General features: G+C 47.2%; 1 protein-coding gene across 2 annotated transcripts in view; it reads right to left on the bottom strand.

Moving 5' to 3' along the window:
- The window catches only part of LOC119433431 (histone deacetylase 3), a 140,788-nt gene that overhangs the window by 41,069 nt on the left and 76,131 nt on the right, over positions 1–23,588 (bottom strand). For both annotated transcript variants that reach the window (XM_037700637.2, XM_037700638.2), the window contains exon 6: positions 19,138–19,305. In XM_037700637.2, the coding sequence (XP_037556565.1) occupies positions 19,138–19,305 (168 nt within the window). The remainder of the gene's footprint in view (positions 1–19,137; positions 19,306–23,588) is intronic.

Here is a 23,588-nt window from a genome sequence, read left to right as displayed (position 1 = left end):
TGCGCTGCCTTAATATGGCCGTTGAACCGAACGTCGACACAAAAGGCCCCAAAATCCTACGCCCCGAAATGCATTCGCAGAACACAAACAAGTTGTCTCCGCCCACCACGAAGCCACCACTGGGTCCACCCAAGTTTGGTATGCCTACTTCATTATGGGCCAAGTTCGAACACTTGTTTTCACCAGAGCTAGGACTTGCCAAAGGTGTCCAGCATCGGGTCAAGCTCAAACAGTCGGTAGCTCCTGTCACGCAGAAGCTCAGACGCCTACCACTTTCAGTGCGAGAAGCAGTCAGCGACGAACTGAGGAACCTACTTTCTGCTGATGTCATTGAATGCGTAAATGCGTCAGAGTGGGTTTCCCCTATTGTTGCAGCTCGCAAGAAAGATGGCAGCATTCGCATCTGCGTGGACCTCCGCGAAGCTAACAAAGCTGTGGTGGTCGACAGCTTTCCCCTGCCACACACAGAAGAGTTGCTGCATGCCCTGAACGGTGCCCGTTACTTTTCTAAGTTGGATTTGGCCTCCGCATACTACCAGGTTCTGCTTCATCCAGACAGTAGAGATATTACAGCGTTCATAACGCACGATGGCCTTTTTCGATTTAAGAGAGTATGTTTCGGCCTAGCCTCAGCACCAGCAGCATTCCAGCAACTCATGACGTCAATTCTACAGGGATGCAAAGGCGTTCTCTGCTACCTGGACGACGTCATCATCTTCGGCAAGTCGGAGAAAGAGCACATGCGGAACTTAGAGGAAGTCCTGCAACGAATTTCACACGCTGGGCTCAAGCTAAATGACAAATGTGTTTTCAACACATCCGAACTCTCGTTTCTTGGTCACCGCGTTAGCGCCGAAGGAGTAGCACCCCTTCAGACCAAAGTTGACGCCATTGTTCACGCTGCCACCCCTACAGATGCTGGCAAGCTCCGGTCGTTCCTGGGACTAGTAGAATACTATGCTAGATTTGTTCCACGCCTAGCAGAGGAAGTGGAGCCCATGCGCAGACTTCTTCGTAAGGACACTCCTTTTATCTGGGACACTGCTGCTGAGAACAGTCTTACAAGAGTAAAGAACCTCCTAGCCTCCCACAGGGTACTACAAATGTTCGATCCAGCACTTCCCGTCATTGTGGCCACCGATGCATCCGCATATGGTTTAGGTGCGGTACTGCAACAAGTTGATGGTCGGCACATTCGAACTGTGGCATTCGCGTCACGAACATTGACGGAAGCAGAACGGAAGTACTCGACTGGTGAACGTGAGGCTCTAGCTTGCTTGTGGGCTCTAGAGAAATGGCATGTGTACCTATGGGGTCGTCCAGTTACTCTGCAAACGGATCACCAAGCTCTAGTAGCCCTGCTTTCTTCTCAAGGCACAGGACAGCGACCACTCCGCATAGCAAGATGGACTGCACGGTTACTGCGGTACAACTTCACGATGCAGTACAGGCGTGGTGAGCACAACAAGGTAGCTGATGCCTTGTCCCGGCTACCTCTTCCAGACACTGAAGGTGGCCCCGAGTCAGAAGAAGAAATAGTGTCTCTGGTAATGTGTGTACATCACGATGAACTGAAGCATGCAACCGCGGAGGATAGCACTCTCCAAGACGTTGCCCGTTACGTACAGACATCGTGGCCGCCACGCAAAAACCTGGCACTTAACCTGACTCCCTACTATGAAGTCCGAAAGGAGTTGACAGTGGTTGATGGCATACTCTTGCGTACTGAGCGCATCGTAGTCCCCGCCAAGCTCACAGCCACTTTTGTCCAGCTGGCTCACGAATCACACCCTGGTATCGTGAAAACCAAACAACGCCTACGAGAGAAGTATTGGTGGCCAGGGTTAGACAAACACGTTGAAACAACTATCCGCAGTTGTGCCATTTGTCAGAGCGCGGACAAAAGTGCCAAGAACTCGCCCACACCACTGCAGCCAATCCCTCTTCCTGACAAACCTTGGGACAAGATAGCTATTGACATTGTTGGTCCCTTCGAGCGTGCACCTACAGACTGCAGATTCGTCATTTCAGTAGTTGACTATTTCTCAAAATGGCCAGAAGTGGCTTTTTGTGCTGATGTTACCTCCCGCACGGTGACGAAGTTTCTACTCTCACTCTTCGCACGTGAGGGTTACCCGACAGAGATAGTGTCTGACCACGGCAGACAGTTCACATCGAGGGAATTTGAATCCTTCCTTGAAGACCGTGGAATCAGGCACATCTTTTCTGCCGTATACCACCCACAGGCAAATGGTCTAGTGGAAAGATTTAATCGGGTACTGAAGTCGTACATTCAACTGGCCCTGCTGGAGCAGCGCCCAGTGAAGGCAACTGTGACTGAATACTTGGGAGTATACAGAGCCACCCCTCACAGCACCACCGGTCTCTCACCGGCCGTTCTTCTACATGGCCGACACATGAGAACATCGCTGGATGTAATTGGTCAGCCTACGGCCGACTTCAGCACAAATCCATCGCGGGAGATGAGCGTGCTCAGGAAAAGAGTCGCAGAGCATCAACGGAAGAGCAAGGCCTACGCTGATCAACGGCGAGCTGCTAGGGTCCCCAAGTTCCAAGTGGGCACCTACGTACGAGTGAAAAAACCAATTCCCGGACCAAAGGGCACTCCAAGTTATGGACCACCATTGAAAATCCTCAAAAGAATCGGCCGCTGGTCTTTCTGTCTGGAAGACGGTCGAACCTGGAACGCTTCGCAGCTGTCAGCGGTACCAAAAGAGGCATCGCCAGAGCAAGGAACTAACATAGACATCTCTGGCGCGCACGACATGCCCCCGTTGACAGACTGTCACAGGAGAGATGTACCATCGAAGACTTGGATCACTACGCCTGCTGGTCCGCATCAAACGCAGGAAGCGAGTTCCGCTGATCAACTTGCGTCTCCCTCACGCCCTGTACCACTACCCGTGCTGCCGAGCCCACCACAGCCGCAAGGTTCGCAACCGCATACCCTGGCTTCAGGCTCTCGCACGGTGGAGTGCAGTGTACCGGTAGAAGGCAATGGACTCGATGCCGAGCCACCGCCTGACCGGCCAAGGAGAAATCGCAGACCTCCAGTGCGCTTCCAAGATTACGTGCAGTGATTTGACAGCAGTGAGTGTTCACACAGATAGTGACTGTTTTGTGATTTCTGTGTACAGACAGTGACTGCAATTGTGATTGCTTTGTGCGGACTGGACTTTCTAATGATTCATACGTTTCTTCCCGGGAGGGAAAGATGTAGTGTCGTGCAATAGCACCAGGTGCCGCCACTCATCTGCGATTATCTGTAGACGCCAAGATGTGGCGCCACACTCGATATAGTATGTATATATAGGACAGACATCCTTCAATAAAGGGCTCCCGTTCGTCTGGGCTACGATGTGTGGTGTGGTGCATCCGTTCGGCCGCACCGTCCGGCCGACATAACACTGGCGTTTACCGATACAACGATTAAAGGCATACGACGCACATGCAAAGTGGAATAAACATGCTACCCATCTTTGTGACATCATCATCATCATCAACCTATATTTATGTCCACTGCAGGACGAAGGCCCCTCCCTGTGATCTCCAATTACCCCTGTCTTAAGCTAGCTGATTCCAGCTTGCGCCTGCAAATTTCTTAACTTCCTCACCCCACCTAGTTTTCTGCCGTTCTCGACTGCACTTCCCTTCTCTTGGTATCCATTCTGTGACTTTAATGGTCAACCAGTTATCCATGCTACGCTTTGCATGGCCTGCCCAGCTCCATTTTTTCTGTTTAATGTCAACTAGAATAACGGTTATCACCGTTTGTTCTCGGATCCACACCGCTCTCTTCCTGCCTCTTAACGTTAGGACTAACATTTTTCGTTCCATCGCTCTTTGTGCGGTCCTTAACTTGTTCTCGAGCTTCTTTGTTAACCTCCAAGTTTCTGCCCCATATGTTAGTACCAAAGGACGAAAATGGACCTTACATTCGAAAAAAGCACATAACATTACATATATGTACTTAGCACTATACCTCGAAGAATAAAGATTCTAAAAATGCTTGGTCTAAGACCCACATCCCCCCTAAATGGACACTAAAGGCAAATGTTAAGTCAAGCTAAAGGGATAGATTAGTGCTTGAGAATCGCTAAGGCGCCAATACTACAGTGCAGTCCACATATAACCATATAACAGTATCACATATAACGATATATCGGTTATAACGATGAGTCGATCTAACAGTACGAACTTATGCATTAGGGCTATGAGAAAGAAAACCATATATAACGATATATTATTCACCGCATATCGGATATAACGATTGAAATTTTGCTTCTGGGCAGCGTTTTTCATGCAGAATAATCGTGAAAATTACGTTCCTACGTTGCCCTTAACCGAGACGGGGAGAAAAGTTTGCCTACGCGAGTTCGCATCTGCTGCCATTACCGCGCAGCGCATCCCGTCCGCACCCCGATGCGAAAGCCAGGGAGAGCATCGGAAGTTGGTGCAGCGTGCACAAGATGGCACCAGCTGCTTCGCCCCCGCATCACCGGCGGTCACGCAAGGAGAGGGCGGAAGGAAGGCGATAAGCGAAGGCGACGCCTCCTCTGGCGAGGGGCGCCTGCGCTCTCTCTCAACTGTAATCATTTCCTGCATCTACCTCTCTATTGCTAAGGCTCTGTGCGCGATATTACTGACGCCTTAGCGATTTTTGAGCAGTAATCTATCCCTTTAGCTTGACTTAACATTTGCCTTAAATGTCCATTTAGGGGGGATGTGGGTCTTAGACCTAACATTTTTAGAATCTTTATTCTTCGAGGTCTAGTGCTAAAACTTGTACATATATGTAATGTTATGTGCTTTTTTCGAATGTAAGGTCCATTTTTGTGTATCTCCTTTGGTTCAAATATTATGCAAGCTTCCTTTAATTATGTTGTTAGGATGGATAGTTGTGCATGTTGGTTGAGCATGATCTGAAGTGAAAGGCACATTGGAAGTGGCACCCTGTGTGTGTGTGTAGAAACACACACACTTTCATTATTGGCGTATTCACACCGTTCACTTCAGATCTTCCTTTATCTTCCACAATAACTGTTCCTTAGATTTCGCTAAATAGGGTCTCAATAGCTTCTGTATGATTCAAGGAATACATTAAGACCAAACTTATTCCTCTGCCTTAATTTGAAACTCGCAAGTTTTTTTGTTTTTGTTTTTTTTCTGGTTAACTAACTTCAAAGTCTCGCAACTCTCGTTCTAGGTAAGGCAGAGCTATAAGGTTGGTATTATTGCATTCCTTGAATCACACGGAAGCCATTGGTACCTTGTCTAGGGAAATTTCAGAAATTGATATTTTGGAAACATTTGCAAAAAAATGATTTAAACGAAGCTCGCATAAAATTAAAACCACAGGAGATAAATGAAACGGACTGCATATTAAAAATAAGCACACCTGTAACATGATGGAGACAAAAGGCGTAGCGCGCATCAGAAACAGGACACCTGTGTTCTTCTTCTTGTGTCCTGTTTCTGATGCGTAGCTACGCCTTTTGCCTCCATCATGTTATACCAACAAGCCCAACGTGCAATGTTTGTCAACACGTGTAACATTACATATAGGTACAAGTTTTCAGTACTACTATATCTCAAAGAATAATTTTTTTTCCTTAAACCTCATTTCATTTGTTTATTTCTGAAAGTGCCTAAGAACAGCTCTATGCCTTAGTATTAGTGTTACAGTACTGTGTTACAGTAGTACTTGTGTTACACAAAGAGCTGAAAACAAAACAAAAACAGAAAACCTGATATAACAGTGGTACAAAATGCAACAAAATATTGAATTAAATCAAAGACAGAAGTCAGATAATGAGCAATAACAAGAGTTGAAAATACCAAGGTTATAACGTAAGGTATTTTGTTGTGTTACAAGACATGTTACAGCATTAGAGGTGCAAGAGGAGTTTACATAGAAAATGCTGGGATTACGCAAGTTTGGGCGAGGCACGCAGAATGTTACAGCCGACAGTAACCATGGACAGAAGTGGTTGTGAATTAGTTTATACAAGAATAAGTAATCACAATATTTTCGCCTTATTTCTAGGAGTGCAATATTGAACATGTGCAGCACATGTTCATAGGCATAAAATAAGTGGCATCCCAGAAATCGATCGTACAGGATACGAATGAAACTTAGCTGAACACATTCAACTTTAGCCAATTTGGTCCAATTAATACAATTCCATACAACACAACTAAACTCTAACTTGCTGCAGACAAAAGAAGAATACAAGAAAACAACGCAATTGACATGCGTAAACTTTTTGTCATTTTGATATTGACACGTATACATGTTTATCTTTCACCGGTGGCCGATTTCCACCGGCTAACAAATGTTAAACGTTATCGCTCGGCGCAGGACGCGCCTGTATCGGAAGTTTCTAGAACGTTATCGATGCTTCTTTCCGTTGCCTGTTTTCACCGACGCTTATGTTATCTGATTGTATGACCGACGAGAATTGTCTAGAACTTTCTGGAAGACACGTGGGCATCAGGGATTAATCTGGAACCTTCGATGACTCAGGTATAAAAGCCGACGCGCTTCGCCGCTGATCAGATTTTCGACAATCGCCGACTGTGTTCGCCGCTATCGTTGTGCTTTGAGTGTAGCTTGCTTTTGTGGGCACAGGTTCGCCCAATAAACAACCAGTTTCGTCATACACAGTTTTGCGACTGTTTTATTTACCGTCACTACTACGTGACATCTGGTGGAGGTGCTAGTTCGTTCATGCACCGAACACCCCCGCAAAGCCGCGACCCAAGCCCGAAACCGGAGGACGAGACCAACGTCGCCAAGGACCAGCGAGCTAGCCGTAGGCAGCAAGGACTTGTGCCGGAGTTCGGACTTCTTCCCGAAAAGACCACCACAATCAAGGCCAAGTCAATGACCAGAATGGCAGCACCAGCGTCCCCCATCCTGCTGCAGCAACCTCGGGAGCCGCCGACCTTCCATGGATCAACGGCTGAAGACCCTGAAACCTGGCTGGAGACATACGAGAGGACCGCGACGTTCAACAAATGGAGCGACGACGACAAGCTACGTCATGTCTATTTTTCGTTGGATGACGCTGCTCGGACATGGTTTGAGAACAGAGAGAGCACCCTAGTGACTTGGGACCTATTTCGTGAGAACTTCGTGAGGACCTTTACGAGTGTCGTACGAAAGGAAAGGGCCGAGGTTCTCTTAGAAACCAGAGTACAACTGCCGAACGAGAACATCACTATCTTAACGGAGGAGATGACTCGCCTCTTCCGCCACGCCGACCCCGACATGTGTGAAGAAAAGAAAGTTCGATTCTTGATGCGAGGTGTCAAGCAAGAGCTCTTCGCCGGATTGATATGCAACCCGCCCAAGACGGTTGCTGAATTTGTTTCCGAGGCCACAACCATTGAGAAGACGCTCGAGATGCGGTCAAGGCAATATAACCGCCGAACACTGGCCGCGAACAACATTGACGGTCAAGCACTTGGCAGCGACGACCTGCTCGAGACCATCAGAGCAGTCGTTCGCAAGGAGCTGCAGAAGTTCTTTCCCAGGTCGCAGCCTCAAGTGGCATCTATTGCCGACATCGTCAAAGAAGAAGTTCAGCGGTCACTTGAAGTTCCCGATGTACAGCTGCAATCGCCGCAACCCCAGCCGGAAGCGCTGACCTACGCCGCCGTCGCCCGCCGTCAAGGCCCCCCTCCGCGCACGCGCCAGGGCCCCGTAACGCCGCAGTTCCGTCGTCCACCGACGCCACCGCCGCCAGCCCGCCCGCCCGTCGCCCAGCGTAACTACCCGAGAAAGACAGATATTTGGCGCGCCCCCGACCACCGCCCGCTCTGCTATCACTGCGGGGAAGCCGGCCATGTCTACCGCCGATACCCATACCGCGAGATGGGCCTACGAGGGTTCGCCGTTAACGCACCACGTCCACAGCTTGGCGAGCGGCCACGTGATATCGCCGACTACATCGCCGGAACGCAGTGGAGACCCCGACGCCCTTCGCGTTCGCCATCGCCGGGACGCTACCTGTCGCCGCAGCGCCGACCATACACTGGCCCAGCCCGGGGCCGGTCCGTGAGCCCCTATCCGGGAAACTAAAAGCAGCAACCGATGGAGGTGCGGTTGCTGTACGACGCAATGACAAAGATCCTCCGCCGCCGCCGACGACGACGATTCGCGAATCATCACGACGAGATATCAGCACGCCGCCTAGCAACAGCCTTGACAACACATCGCCGCCGAATGAAGACCTTCCGACGCGACGTAGCAGCAGCAGAGCAAGCCGACGCAGCCATGATCCGACGCCACGAATTAACCGCAACGCCAGACGCCGGTCTACCGATCTAGACGTGCTCATCGATGGTCATAACGTCACCGCTCTCATCGACACTGGCGCCGACTATTCAGTTTTCAGTGACGCGTTCGCCCCCAAGTTAAAGAAGGTGAAGACGGCCTGGCAAGGACCCGATATACGGACAGCGGGAGGTAACCTAATAACGCCGGCTGGAATCTGCACAGCGTGAGTCACGGTAAACAACCGCACTTACCCGGCGAGCTTCGCAATCCTGCAGCACTGCTCCAGGGACGTCATCCTAGGCATGGACTTTCTACTCCAACATGGTGCAGTCATCGACTTAAGGTCCAAGTCGATAACGCTTTCAACACACAAAGCGATACCGCCGGATACAAGCATCAGTTACCATGCCTTGAATGTGCTTGAAGAACAAGTCACCGTTCCGCCTCGCTCAAGCGTAATGATTTCCGTCGGTACCGAAGTGTCTGCAGACATGGAGGGCGTCATCGAGGGCGATCATCACTTACTGCTCGACCGTGAAATTTGCGTCGCTAGAGGCATAGGTGAACTACGCGAAGGGAAAGCAAGAGTGATGCTCACGAACTTCAGCCACGAATACAAGCACATTAACAAAGGCACCACGGTCGCCTACATCGACGAAATAGTACAAGCCAGCAGTGCTTTCGCCTTCACGGATTCTAGTGCACCTTCCACGACGACTGTAGTACCTGAACCAACTTTCGACGTCAATCAGAACCTTCCCAATCATAAGAAAGAACTGCTAAAAGCTCTGCTCCTGCAATACAAGGACTGCTTCTCGTCGTCGTGAAAAGTTCGACAAACCCCTCTCGCCAAGCACCGCATTATAACCGACGAATATGTCCGCCCACTCCGTCAGAGCCCGTGCCGAGTTTCGGCGCGCGAACGCGAGGCCATAAGGCAACAAGTCGACGAAATGCTACGCGACGACATCATCCAGCCGTCCAAGAGTCCGTGGGAGTCCCCCGTGGTGTTAGTGAAGAAGAAGGATGGAACCCTACGTTTCTGCGTCGATTATCGTCGCCTCAACAAGATCACGAAGAAGGACGTATACCCCCTCCCACGGATTGACGACGCCTTGGATCGACTCAACAAGTCAAAGTATTTTTTGTCGATGGACTTCAAAACCGGCTACTGGCAAATCGAAGTCAACGAGAGGGACCGGGAGAAGACTGCCTTTATAACACCAGACGGACTGTTCGAGTTCAAGGTCATGCCGTTTGGTCTTTGCTCGGCACCTGCGACTTTCCAACGCGTCATGGATACAGTACTGGCAGGCTTGAAGTGGCAGACTTGCCTCGTCTATTTGGACGACATCGTTGTGTTTGCCTCAAGCTTCGAAGAACACCTGCGGCGCCTTGAAACAGTTCTTCAAGCAATCAAAACCTCCGGACTCACGTTAAAGCCAGAAAAGTGCCGCTTCGCATATGAGGAGCTCTTGTTTTTGGGCCACGTCATCAACAAGTCTGGAGTGCGCCCCGACCCTCAGAAAACTGCGGCCATCTCCAACTTTCCTCCGCCCGCTGACAAGAAGGCAGTGCGCAGATTTCTTGGACTGTGCGCCTATTACAGGCGCTTCGTCAAGGATTTTTCACGGATCGCCGAGCCACTGACGTACCTCACGAAGGCCGACGTCGAGTTCAAGTGGGAGACGCCGCAAGTCGAAGCATTCGAAGAACTGAAGCGACGCCTGCAATCGCCACCAATACTTGCGCATTTCGACGAAAACGCCGATACCGAAGTCCACACCGACGGAAGCAGCGTAGGACTCAGCGCCGTGCTTGTGCAGAGGACTGACGGACTAGAAAGGGTTGTAAGTTACGCTAGCCGGTCGCTATCGAAGGCGGAAGCAAATTATTCCACAACAGAAAAGGAGTGCCTCGCCATCATCTGGGCTACATCAAAGTTTCGCCCCTACCTCTATGGCAGGCCCTTTAAAGTTGTGAGCGACCACCACGCCTTGTGTTGGCTAGCTAACTTGAAGGATCCTTCAGGTCGCCTCGCACGATGGAGTCTGAGACTTCAAGAATTCGACATCACCGTCGTTTACAAGTCCGGGCGAAAGCACTCTGACGCCGGCTGCTTGTCTCGCGCCCCCGTCGAACCGCCGCCACAGGACGACCAGGATGACGATACTTTCTTGGGACCAATCAGTGCCGACGAATTCGCCGAACAACAGCGAGCCGACCCGGAACTAAGGAGCCTTGTAGACTACCTGGAAGGCAAGACCGTCATTGTGCCGAAGGCGTTCAGGCGAGGATTGGCATCGTTTTTCTTGCAAAACGACATTCTCCTAAAGAAGAACTTCTCGCCTCTCCGAGCCAACTACCTCCTCGTGGTACCCTCAGCATTGCGTCCAGAGGTTCTGCAAGTTCTCCATGACGACCCAACGGCTGGACATCTTGGTTTTTCACGCACTCTGGCGAGGACACAAGAAAAATACTACTGGCCTCGCCTCTCTGCCGACGTCGCCCATTACGTAAGGACATGCCGAGACTGTCAGCGACGCAAAACACCGCCGACAAGGCCAGCCGGACTTCTACAGCCAATCGAGCCACCTCGCCAACCGTTCCAGCAGATCGGGATGGACTTACTGGGGCCTTTTCCGACGTCGACGTCCGGAAATAAATGGATCGTCGTCGATACGGACTACCTCACCCGCTACGCCGAAACAAAAGCCTTGCCCAAAGGCAGTGCCGCCGAGGTAGCCCGATTCTTCGTTGAGAACATCCTCCTGCGTCACGGTGCCCCAGAAGTCCTTATCACCGACAGAGGCACGGCCTTTACAGCAGAACTAACTCAAGCCATCCTGAGGTACAGCCAGACAAGCCATCGCCGCACCACCGCATACCACCCGCAGATGAATGGCCTCACCGAGCGCCTAAATAAGACCATCGCCGACATGCTGGCAATGTACGTCGACGTCGAACACAAGATGTGGGATGCCATCCTTCCGTACGTGACCTTCGCATACAACACGGCCGTGCAAGAAACGACGCACATGGCACCGTTCAACCTGGTCTACGGAAGGAACCCGGCAACGACGCTTGACGCCATGCTACCAGACGTCGCTGACGAAGAAAATCTCGACGTTGCCACCTATTTGCAGCGTGCCGAAGAAAGTCGACAGCTCTCCCGCCTACACATCAAGAACCAGCAGAGAACCGACAGCTGACACTACAATCTTCGACGATGCTACGTCGAGTACCAGCCCGGAGACCGTGTTTGGGTCTGGACTCCGATACGCTGACGAGGACTTAGCGAGAAACTCTTACGTCGCTATTTCGGACCATATAAGATAATCCGACGTATTGGCGCACTGGACTATGAGGTCATGCCAGACGGCATTTCGCAATCACAGCGGCACCGGGCACGACCTGAAGTCATCCACGTGGTGCGTCTTAAGCCTTTCTACGCCCGCTGACGAGCTTATAGGTACTTTGTTACTTTGTTATTTTCTTTCTTTATTACGCGTCATTTTCTTTTCGCTTTCGTGTTTGTAGCATCGGGACGATGCTTTTTAAGGGGAGGGTATTGACACGTATACATGTTTATCTTTCACCGGTGGCCGCTTTCCACCGGCTAACAAATGTTAAACGTTATCGCTCGGCGCAGGACGCGCCTGTATCGGAAGTTTCTAGAACGTTATCGATGCTTCTTTCCGTTGCCTGTTTTCACCGACGCTTATGTTATCTGATTGTATGACCGACGCGAATTGTCTAGAACTTTCTGGAAGACACGTGGGCATAAGGGATTAATCTGGAACCTTCGATGACTCAGGTATAAAAGCCGACGCGCTTCGCCGCTGATCAGATTTCCGACGATCGCCGACTGTGTTCGCCGCTATCGTTGTGCTTTGAGTGTAGCTTGCTTTTGTGGGCACAGGTTCGCCCAATAAGCAACCAGTTTCGTCATACACAGTTTTGCGACTGTTTTATTTACCGTCACTACTACGTGACAATATGACACCTAACTTTCTGTAGGATGCATTAATAATGCTTAAACCATGTTTTTCTAAAGTTAGTCAGGAGTCAAGCAATATTCCAATGTCACACGTACAACTCACTCTTTTCAAAGAAATGTTATCAAGTGAGTATGTCTATGACAAAGTGGGCATATTGCGACTAAAGGAAACAACAAGTATCTTAGTTGGGTTAATACGCAAAAAGTTGGAAGAGCCACACACTCCGCGACAGAATTCACATCTTGCTGCAATAATTCACAATCCTGCGCTGATTCTATTTAACGGTAAAGCTTAATATCGTCAGTGTACAAAAGGAGATGCGAATGACGCAAACATTCTTAAAGATTATTAACGAAGATATTAAACAACAATGGGCCTAAGATAGACCCTTGATTCATAAGGCAAAGAGTACTTAGCGCCAACACGAACATAATTTAGTCGAGTAGACAGGTAGTCTTTAATCAGTGTGCACAGGCAGGTACTAATGCCATAACTCAAGAGTTTATGGATAAGAAGCTCATGAGAAACAACATCAAATGCTTTTGACAGGTCACTGTGTCTGTCAGCAACAGCTGATCCCGCAGCATCAAGAAAAGAAACAAGGTTTGTTTCCACAGACCTACCTTGAACAAAGCCATGTTGACCTATACTAATCTAATGCCTAAAGAAAAACGACAGATATATAAACATAGCTATTTCAAACACTTTTGCAAACGGAGACAAGAAGGACACAGGGCAATAATTTTTGATGTTGCCACTTTTATGAACTGGCACAACTATTGCATTCTTCCAACAAGAAGGAAATGCACTTGTACTCAAAGCACGATTGTGCACAAGCAGAGGAACAAAAATAGAAGAACATAACAAAACTTGGTATTCGGTCGTAAGTAAGAGAATGCTTTGGTTGCCACTTACTTACGGCGGCCGCGATATCGTGTTCTGAAAAACATGAAATGTTGAAATGGTCACTGAAGCTATACTGCCAGTCACCAGAGCATGCCATGTATTCAAGAAAACCAAGGGAAAATGTTCAGCGAATGAATTGGCGATATTGTCAGTTTCTAAGAATGCCACAAGAAGGATGATCTTTGACATTAATCTCAGCCCGCTCAGAAATGTAATCCTTTAGATTGGTCCGGAAACATTAGGGATCGTATTTTACCCACTCTTCGACAACCTTAATGTATGCATCACTGTCTCTACACATTACGCATTTCACCTCGCTTCGCAAACACTAAATTTTTCGTACCACCCGGATGATTCTCTTTTCTTGAACTTTCTATGGTACCTCGATATAACGAAGTTGATAAAGTCAGCAATTTGCTTCGTTATATAGAAATTTGGTTATTTTGAAATTTGACCTTTTATGCAAGTAAGTACAGTCGCCAATAGATTTTTTTTTCCACAGAAAGGGCCACAAAATTTTCTGAATTATGGGGCAATAGTAAAAAAGCAATTTGAATGAGAAGAAAATTGACTTTGGTAAATTTGAAAGTCGCTGACAAAAGATACTGTTTCATGCCATGTGGACGATATGTTCACTTGGGCGGTACAAAGCGAAGCCAGCCATGCTTTCGCGTCCACTCCACTCTCACGGCTGATAGTGCAGTGGGACAATGGTATCGTGAAAAGGGCAGGCAGCGGGAAGCGAATGCTTTGTCTGCCTTAACGAGTCTCCAAAACTAAAGATTAGGCAACCTCCAGTACGGGAAGACACCACACATGATGCCATCTTTGCACACGTGGCGTCAGTATGCGCTTAGCTGCGCTAGAAAAGGAGACAATGTGCTTCTCGGCTTCCCCCTTGTGGCAAGACACCTCGGCTCCACCTGGCACGCTTTCATTCGCACCTAAAGCAATAGGATCTTATTGCAACGGAACATGACGTTGCTTCGGCAGTCGTGCGATTTGAGAGGTGCGTTCACAAGCACACACTTGTCGTTCAACCACTGCATCCGCAGAAGTTTCCATTTATTGTCTCAGCATCCCTTCGAGGCGGCAGTAGGATGTCCTTATACTGAAATCATGTATAAACATACTTCGTTGTATACGGGTCCTAAGTACATGGTGTTCTATAGACAAAAAGTTATAGAAAGTTACATACTTTGTTATATTAAGAATTTTATTATACTGAAGTTTGTTGTATCGAGGTTTACCTGTATAATGTTTGTTTCGTTTATCTCTATTATGGCAAAATATATAGCTTTTTTTTTCTTACTGGCTAAAAGAACTCCAGGTATGATTGCAGGTATATACAGGGAACAATAAAACCATTAAGGGTCGTAGACCATTAATTTTGTGTTTAATCTTTCAGGTATAGTGTTGAAAAATAGCACCTATATGTAATGGTATGTGATTATTTCAAATATATCGTTTATTTTCCTTTATCTCCATTAGATCAAGTTTTATGCAAGCTTCCTTTATCTTCCGCAAAAATTTGTGAAATACCTGTTCCTCAGATTTCATTAAATAGGGCATCAGTGGCTACTGGATGATTCAAGGAATGCAATAAGACCAACCTTGCAACCAACGAGTTGCGAGGTATTGAATTTGAAACTCAAAAAAATGCTTTTCTGGTCACTAACTTTGAAGACTAGCAACCATTGTTCTAGGTAGGGCAGAGCAATAAGATTGGTCATACTGCATTCTTTGAATCATACAGAAGCCATTGATGATACCCTGTTAAACAAATTTCAGAAACTGATATTTTGCAAATCTTTGCAAAAGATTATTTAAAGGAAGCTCGCATAAAATTATAACCCAAGGAGATAAACAAAAACGGACTGCATATTCAAAATAAGCACATAGCATTACATATATCTACAAGTTCTCAGCACCATATCTCAAAGACCCCACTCCCCCTTTTAATTAACATGGGCATTATTCGTGCCACTCCCTTTCTTTTCGTTGACAAAGGACTAGGACCTTGTATTTACAGTCAATAAAATAGTGAAGGATGTCACAGTAAATTTAGGGAAATCAAAAACAATTTATATATCTTATGACATTTGTTTGATAAAAAGAGGTCATTTATGCATAATTTCGTCACAAATTGGAAATTCAGTGGGAGGAAGACCAAAATGATAATGACAATGTATATTCACCCGTAAATGAGATGAAGTGTATAATAAAGGTTGGGTAACCTGCAATCGGAATCAGTGGCGGCTTCATCTTATGATAGGCCAGAAAAGTCTACAGGAATCTATTGCCAAGCAAAGCTCGCAAGAGAATTGCAATGCAGGAAATTGCAGAAGCGACCATCAGGAATGCTGAATGTTTCTATCTCCACTGAATCAAATGTTGATGTTTTAGGTTTCTGTGCCTGCATCCGTCATGAAATATAACGTCATTTGTATCAAATAAGTTTATTAGCACTGCGTGCATCTCAGAAAGCAGCACGAAAACCTTTCCCCATTACCTGCCTAAGTGATATGCCACGCACACTTGAAAGCACCAGCCTAACAAAGAATAATTACCACTAAAATACTATTTTGCCATGTGCTCCATAAAGTTTGGTGTGACTCTTCGTTGTAAGCATTTTCGTTTAAGAAATTACAAAATTTAACATACGTTCCAGGACCTGCATTAGGTCTTTCTCCCATAAAAGCCCAGCACACTTTATAAAGCATGCCATTGTAACTCTTGAAATCGTAAAGCATAATCTGTGAAAGTACCAAAAAATAATAAAACATGGCAGATAGATTTTTCTTGGGCCAACCCTCGGGCTTGGTGAAGTCTGCATGTGCGGTTGGCAGTCACGCACGGCCCGTGGAGCTCTCTTGCAACAGAAGCCTGGACACTTTCATAAAATATCCAGAAAGTGAGACTGCTATTGGCCAATACCTGATGGCCATCAAGAAGGGTACTTGGTTCAGTGCTGTTACTGTGTATATTTATGAATCAAGTTTAACACTTTCCATAACGTGCCCATCGGGCATCGTTAGCCCACTATCAATGGTTTGAAACGCCGCTTTCGAGACCTTCCGCGCCGCTCATGGAGACACTGCGCCACTGGACGTCAAGGAGCAGAACTATATTTTGTTTTCTATGCAGTTCGCTTTTTTTCCCACCAGGTGGTGATTTTTGAACACGCTCCCAAGTTTCGCGATTATCAAAGTAGAAATAAAAAATGGCTGCCCACTATCGATGGTTTGAAACGCCTCTTTCTTTACTTTCCGCGCCGCTCACGAACACTCTACGCCATCGGACGTGAAGGAGGATAACTATATTTTTGTTTTTTAACCAGTTCGCACTTTTCCCACCAGGCAATAATTTTTTAATGTGCTCTCAAGTTTCATGATCGTCAAAGTAGAAAGCAAAAATGACCACCTCCAGAAACAGCGCGCATGCTTTGAAAGATCGCCGATCTTGTGATTACGCTGCATCTGCAGCTGATTTTATCGATGGATCGGGCAGCAGCGAGTCTGAGGATGCTGCCTTTTCATCGGACTCTGAGAGCAATGCAAACCAGCCCGGAACATCGGTAGCCACAGCCTGGCAGGTCCAACTGTAGTGCTTGCAGTTAAATTTTTGTACCAGAATACCTGTTCAATAATCAAATTTAGATTTTTTCGGAAATAGTGCCATTAAATGACAATACATTTTGTGTGCGTCATAATTTGTGTTACATTTTTTTCTCAGTATATACTAGCATGTCTATACAAATGTTCAATTTGATCTCCCAATCTTGATTCTGGCAATTTATATCTTTTTTATGACATGCATCTCGTTAATAAAGCTCTTATGCGTGAAAAGTTCATTCATTCTGCTTTTTGTTTATGTGTTACATAAAATTTTGAGTGCAGTAGTTCCTACAGAAAAAAATAAACCGGCGCAACCTACAAAAAACCTATTTTCCCCATGGTACGGAAAGAGTTAATAATAAACAGGCTGAAGTAAGCGAAAATCTGCTTTTGAATTTCGATAATAATTATGTACTTCCGGAAGAAGCCTACTATCTCACGCTCGGCCACAGCTTCCCGCGTAACAATTAAACTTTGGCCACACTGCTTATCGATGTCGTGGCGGTCGGGTCCCGATAATTTCGACTAGCTCTGAATGCTCAGCTAGCATCGAACCCCGCAAAACTTAAGGTCAGACCACACACACGCTTGCCAGGATGCACTGACTCCTGGCCGCTCCTGGTTAGACGCCTTGGCAGACTTATTGATAGCACTTCAAAATGCGCAAGTTGGATGTGGGTCAGTCGAGCTGGTGAAGGACAAAGCCGGTCCACACCATGGTTAGACTGCAGCATAGGAGCGCGAGCACGCACTCAAGGCCTGTGGCGCACAACGCAGACGTTGCGCATACGCACTACAGTTGCGTGTAGCTCCGGTCTGCTATGCAGCATAGATACTCGAAAGGGAAAACAGCGCGAAAAACAGCACTCCGTGGCGGCCGCGTAGATACCGCGGCCGCCACGGAGTGCCACGATCAGTCCACTGGCTAAGCACGCTGCGGCTCGCTGAGGACAACCACATTTTGCTAACATATGACACATTGAAGCCGCCAAAATCGGAAGTAGTAGCGTCTACGTTAACATCCACAATCAAATTTCACAGTGCAAATCGTTGAAGAAAGAGCGGAAGCAGTGCGAAGGTCGTGTTTGAATGGCTATAACTCTGCTGCTGCTGAATGCATTGAAGTACTTTTCGTAGCAAAGTATTTCTGAAATAGTGTAATTTAACTTCAAGTGCATTTCTCCACTTTGATAAAAAGTGGTTCAGGGACCCTTGGCTGCAGCAAGATGTGCAAGCATGTGTAAACCAGCCGCATTTTTCATCACGTAAGGGGCAGCCTTGGTGGTACAAAAATTAACAGCACAAAAAGTGTCAGGACTGAGTCAAGTTTATCGGAGTTACTTGAGAATCATGGGCATAGTTTGCCAATAGACTATGGGAGGCTTTGAGCCTTGTTCCAACATAACTTGCCCCCCCCCATAAGAAAGGGCCTTCTGAACCTTTAGTCAAACCGGTTCGAAATGCTTCCTCTGATAAGTTCCGGTTCAGTTCCAAGATGGCAGAAAAATAATGGTTCGGTTCAGCTTGCTTCCGGTTCGGCTGAAAATAAAGGTTCAGTTCTGGTTTTCGCTTCAGTTCCAGTTCAGTTCGACACCCTGAGAGCACATGCAAATAAGTTTTTTTTTCTTGCCTTTTTCTTTCAAAACGACCATTCTGCCTATTTTAATGGTACGTTCAACAACTTTGCATTTTGGACGCATTATTGAATGAAATGCAATCCAGTGACGCTGCCCAACACGATCGCCAAACATTATCACAGCTAGCGGCTGTCAAAATGCATGCGAAATGCGCACCAGCTATTCAAATCTTCGCTAGCTAATAGGAGTGGCAGCAGTAACAGACTGCAATTCTAGCCTCTCCTTGCTCGCTTCTTTTGCTTTTGCAAGACGAAACATGGCCTCGAAGCTGTCTGATGCACTGATCTCTCCTCATTACGCCAATATCAAAATGGAGGCTTTGCGTCAACGGAAAGCCACTCCCAAAAGCACAGTTTTCTACCTGACTTTTGTCGATAAGAAAAGTATGATTTTTTACTTCTACTTCATATTTATTTTTAATGTTTCGTCATGTTTTGAAGGAAAAGCTGAGGAAAGCAGGAAGAGAAAACAAATTTGACCCCATCAACCTTTTATTCGACTCTCAAACAGGTGGGAGGTCAACTGGAGCAGAGGGCAGCACCCTAGGGAGAACCCTGTGGTTGGGACAGTTTCACTTCAGGAGCTCTGATGGTGTTCACACCCTGCCTGTGACTCAAACTGTACTAATGAAACAAATAAAAGAAATAAAGATGGTTCAAAACAATGCTCACCTGAAAGTAGCTGGCATCGTCAATGCCTTCCTTGAGGGGGACATTGACAGAGTAGTAGCGGCCACTCTCGGCGCCAAGCTCGTACATGTCGCCAGTGCCGGGAAAGAAGTAGTTGCCGTATTTGTGGAACGACACCGTCATCACCCGATCTGTCAGGTAGAAAGCCTCCTGCAGAAGCAAATACAGTCAAACCGACTTATACCGGTTTTAACAATATATCGGTTATAACAGAGAAGCTGGGCCACCGTCAACTTTAGTAATGGTGAAATAACCCGCTTACTACAATGCCCCATGCCGCATTATCGGTTACAACGATGAAGCCTGGCTACTGGGTGTCCGTGCCGGAAGGAAATGGAATGCAAACTCCTTGAAAAGAAAAGAAGAAATAAATTTGAGCCATAGCACGCGTGCTGTTTTCCATGCTTCTCCGCATCGCTAGCCCCTTTCTCCCGTCGCCCTTCTGCCCCTCCGAACACGAATGGGCTGCGCCCAGAGCTATGCCACACCACCCTCCAAAACAAGAAAGGACCGTGCCAACTGCGCTTATAGCTCTGCGCTGATGGAGCGCCGCAAATGTGCGATGCAACAGAGCCGAAACGGCGTTAGCGTCCACCGAAACAAAGCGGCGCAGTTCGCATCGCCATAGTCATCAGTGAAAATCGTACGTGAGTGACAGCAACGCCGCAATGCTTCGTGCCTATTTGGGCCTTTAAATCCTTCATTCTTGCGTTTACCTTTAAATCCTTCATTCTAGCCGTGGCCTAGTGGTAGAACGCCCGCCTCGGCTGCGGGAGGCTGTGAGTTCGATTCCCACCGCCGCCGGGCACCCACTGGTTCAAAAGGGTACAAGCCTACAACCCCGGCCTGGCGTTTGGCTTCCTTCAGGGGTGATACGCTTGGGAAAGGAGCCCGCGCTCTGAATTCCCGTCGAAACCAACGTGAGCACGCATAGCATCGCGTTGGCCGCGTGCCTTCATAACTGCGTAGTCACCATCCACGATCGCGTCGATAGCGGCCGCGATTTCTTCGGCAGCGGTTGCACCATACGGTAGTTTCGTTCCGACTAAGTACGTGCGTCGGCCGCACGCCTTCAGAGCCACAGGGTCGCCGTTCACGATCGTGTCGACAACGGCCGCGACAAACTATAGTTTCGTTTTTACTCAGTGCAAAGATGTCAAGGATAAAGAGCACCGTCTACTTTATTGTTTTCTTCATACCCTCGATAATTCGACATTCGGTTAATGCGGAGATTTTCTTGGTCCCGTGAAATCCGAATTAACGAGGTTTTACTATAGCAGTGCCATTCTTGAACGCCGAGTTGGCAGGAAGCAGAGTCAAACAGTTAAAACGAGTCAACACAATCAGCAGCCAGGTGGAGGAAGGTGGTGGGGCCATTATACTTTTCTCAAAACGGCTCTGCCATTTTGATTTTTTTATGCAACCCGGTTATAACAATGAAATTTTCGTGGCCCTTGAATATTGTTATAAGTGGGTTCGACTGCAAATGCAAACGTGAATGATAATCATAAAGCTGCCTCACACCTGCAAAACGCCAATTTTTCTATGACTACTAATGATGATTTGTTTCATGCTTCATGAAATGATATTGCATATGTCTTGTTCAGCGCTGAGACTGCGCAAAGTCATTTTGGAGCAAGTAAAATTGCGTATTGGATTAGTTTGGAGCTGACAAACTTGCATTTTAGAGCAGCTTGGAGCAGACTAAATTTCATTTTGGAGAAATTCCAAGCAGATAAAACTTCATTTTAAAGCGGCTTGGAGCAGGCCAATCTGAATATTGGTGGAATAATGGAATAAGGCAGCACACTTCGAAACCCTGACGAAACACAGAATAAACCAACATGAAGTGCGCAGTAGAAGCGCACTTTGTAGTACTAGAATACAGAAGAGTGGGTCAAGCGACGGCACGGCGCATGCTTTCCTGTAAAGCCGAAAACATCAGTGACACTACGATCGAACTATATATTCCCGCGCCGACACTCATGATGACCGCTGAAAATGTTCTCAATTTCTACGGTCCAATCGATGCGTTAACATGATTTCAGGGTCACCATATGTCACCGAAGACTCAGAGACCCGCAATCTACCCTGGGCTGGTATAACATAAAACTATTCAATCTGGTCTCATTGTGATAGCAATTGGAAACTCCAGGCGCATTTCTGCAGTCGGTGTCGCCATGATGTTTCGTTAAATATTGGCTAAGCTATAAGACTCTTTGCAGACGATTGTGTAATTTATAGGCAAATAGCTTCTCAAAATGATGCAAACGCCTTGCAAGCCGACCTAGACAAGCTGACCGAATGATGCCATCTATGGCAGATGGAAATTAATATAGGAAAAACGAAATACGTTTCTGTTTCCATGCTCACTAACACGCCCCGTAATCTTTGTATGATTCACAATACTCCGATCGAACAGGTTGAGTTTTTTAAATATTTGGGAGTATTTTTCACATCTGATTTAAGTTGGGACAAACACGTAGATTGTCATGAAAAAAGCCTTTAAAACGCTAGGCCTACTTAAGAGCCGACTATCACTCGCAAACTTGGAAACGAAAATGCATGCGTACACATCCCTGATAAGGTCTTCTGTAGAGTATGCATCAATCATATGCCATCCAAATAATGCTAGTCTTACAAAATGCCTGGAATCAGTTCAAAATAAGGCTGCTAGGTTTATTTTATCTTCTTACTCAACTTACACTAGTGTTTCCCTTTTAAAGCACACACTTAATCTTTTAAACCTTGATACTAGGCGCAAGTTTTTACGTTTGCCTTTTTTCCACTCTCTATATTTTGGTGACTCTGGATTTGCGGCTACACGCATTGTTCCTGCGCATCATATTTCCACACATACACAAGGTACCACCTAATTTTGCAAAAACAGTGAAGTATCAAACTTCCCCCCTCTTATTATCAATTAAAGAATGGAACGCGTTACCAGAAAGCATTGTGACAATAAGGGAAACTGCTTCTTTGCAGAAAGCCCTACTTGCCCATCTTGAACCAAGAACAGTACAGTAATTTGAATGTAAGGACTATGGCTTGATTCATGTAAGATTTCCATGTTAGCAGAGTAGATAATTATCAAATTGTGTTATGCCAAGCCGAATGTTGCATTGCCGCGATGTTGATCTTTTTTTTTTTTTGCAACTGTACGATGTGCCGGTTTTCTGTGCGTGCCTTTCTCTTTTCTGTGATGCAAATTTGGATTGTGTAAATTCGCCCCCTATGTAATGCCCCTAGGAACCCTTAGGGTATGTAAATAAATAAAAAAATAAAGAAGTCCAGGGTCGATAACATTGTCGCTGCGCACCGTATGCTGTTTGTTCAAGTGAAAGCATGCGAGGGTGAGCCGACGATGGCGACTCTATCTCGCGTGCGCAAGGGAGGAAAGCGGGGAGGAAGCGCGCAGGACACCGGGGGAAGCTCTGGCGGCTGGTGCAGCCACCATACGCAGGCCCTATTTTGAAAGCGACTTGCAATGGGGACAGAGTGCGAGTGCTGATAGCTTCGTGTGCACTGCGTTTTTGCCGCTTAGTTCGCGTCGAAGTGAGAGGCAGCACGAAGGTCAATTCGCATGCTGCTGCCGTCGCGCTTGCTCACTCCAGTGTTTTGACAGCGAGTTTCCACGGTCATCAAGTGAGATGTGGTCATGTTTGCTTGTGCGCGCGTGACACCATGCCTGTTAATTTAGTTAGTAAGCGAAAGTTTACAAGCTTATATGGCCGATAAAACTGCTACCCTTACTTTGCATAACTCTCTACTAATTTGCCATCACAATCGACGCTTCGCCTTTCGGGCGAAACTGCGACTTCTTACTCCAAGTCTGCCATTAGCAATTCGCGATAGGTCAAACTGGCCCAGGCCTCGCCCATATGGGCAGAACAACAGATTGGAGAAGTTTTATGTTTCAATGGCCCTGGGGACAGGGACGCCCACCCACAGCAGCGTATGCCTCCCTAATATCTAGTTTGCTCGCAGCGCCCTCAGCCTACTTTTCGTTGTTTTGCCCCTCAGCTAGGAAGCGCCGCGCCACTCGGACCACTCAACCGTATTCTAGTACACTCAAACTACAGCCACCCTGGCCTTTCCAACTGCTACTAGCCACCGAACAACAGCAGCGACAACAGCCGGGAGTGGCCACGCTCACGCTGGCCTTAGCGTGCCGGCACGGCCACTTGCCGGAAGCAGTGAGAAGTCCAGTGTCATAAGCGCGAAAATTACGAGAAAGTGTGCAGGAGTTGTGCGGCATGTGAACGGCCGCACTCTTTTACGGCCACTTCCGCAGCACACATGCCGAAGCTGTTCTGGTGCCGCATGGCACAATTTCTGTCAATTTTCTGTATTTGGTGCAGTTTGGTGCAGGCATTTGCATTTGTATCACAATGGCGCAATTGGCGCAGCAGTCCCACCCCTGCTTGTTTTGT

Source organism: Dermacentor silvarum, chromosome 11 (assembly GCF_013339745.2).
Source record: "Dermacentor silvarum isolate Dsil-2018 chromosome 11, BIME_Dsil_1.4, whole genome shotgun sequence".
Classification (NCBI taxonomy): Eukaryota; Metazoa; Arthropoda; class Arachnida; order Ixodida; family Ixodidae; genus Dermacentor; species Dermacentor silvarum.
Note: the sequence above shows the minus strand (reverse complement) of the source record. Positions and strands in the feature narration are given on the sequence as shown.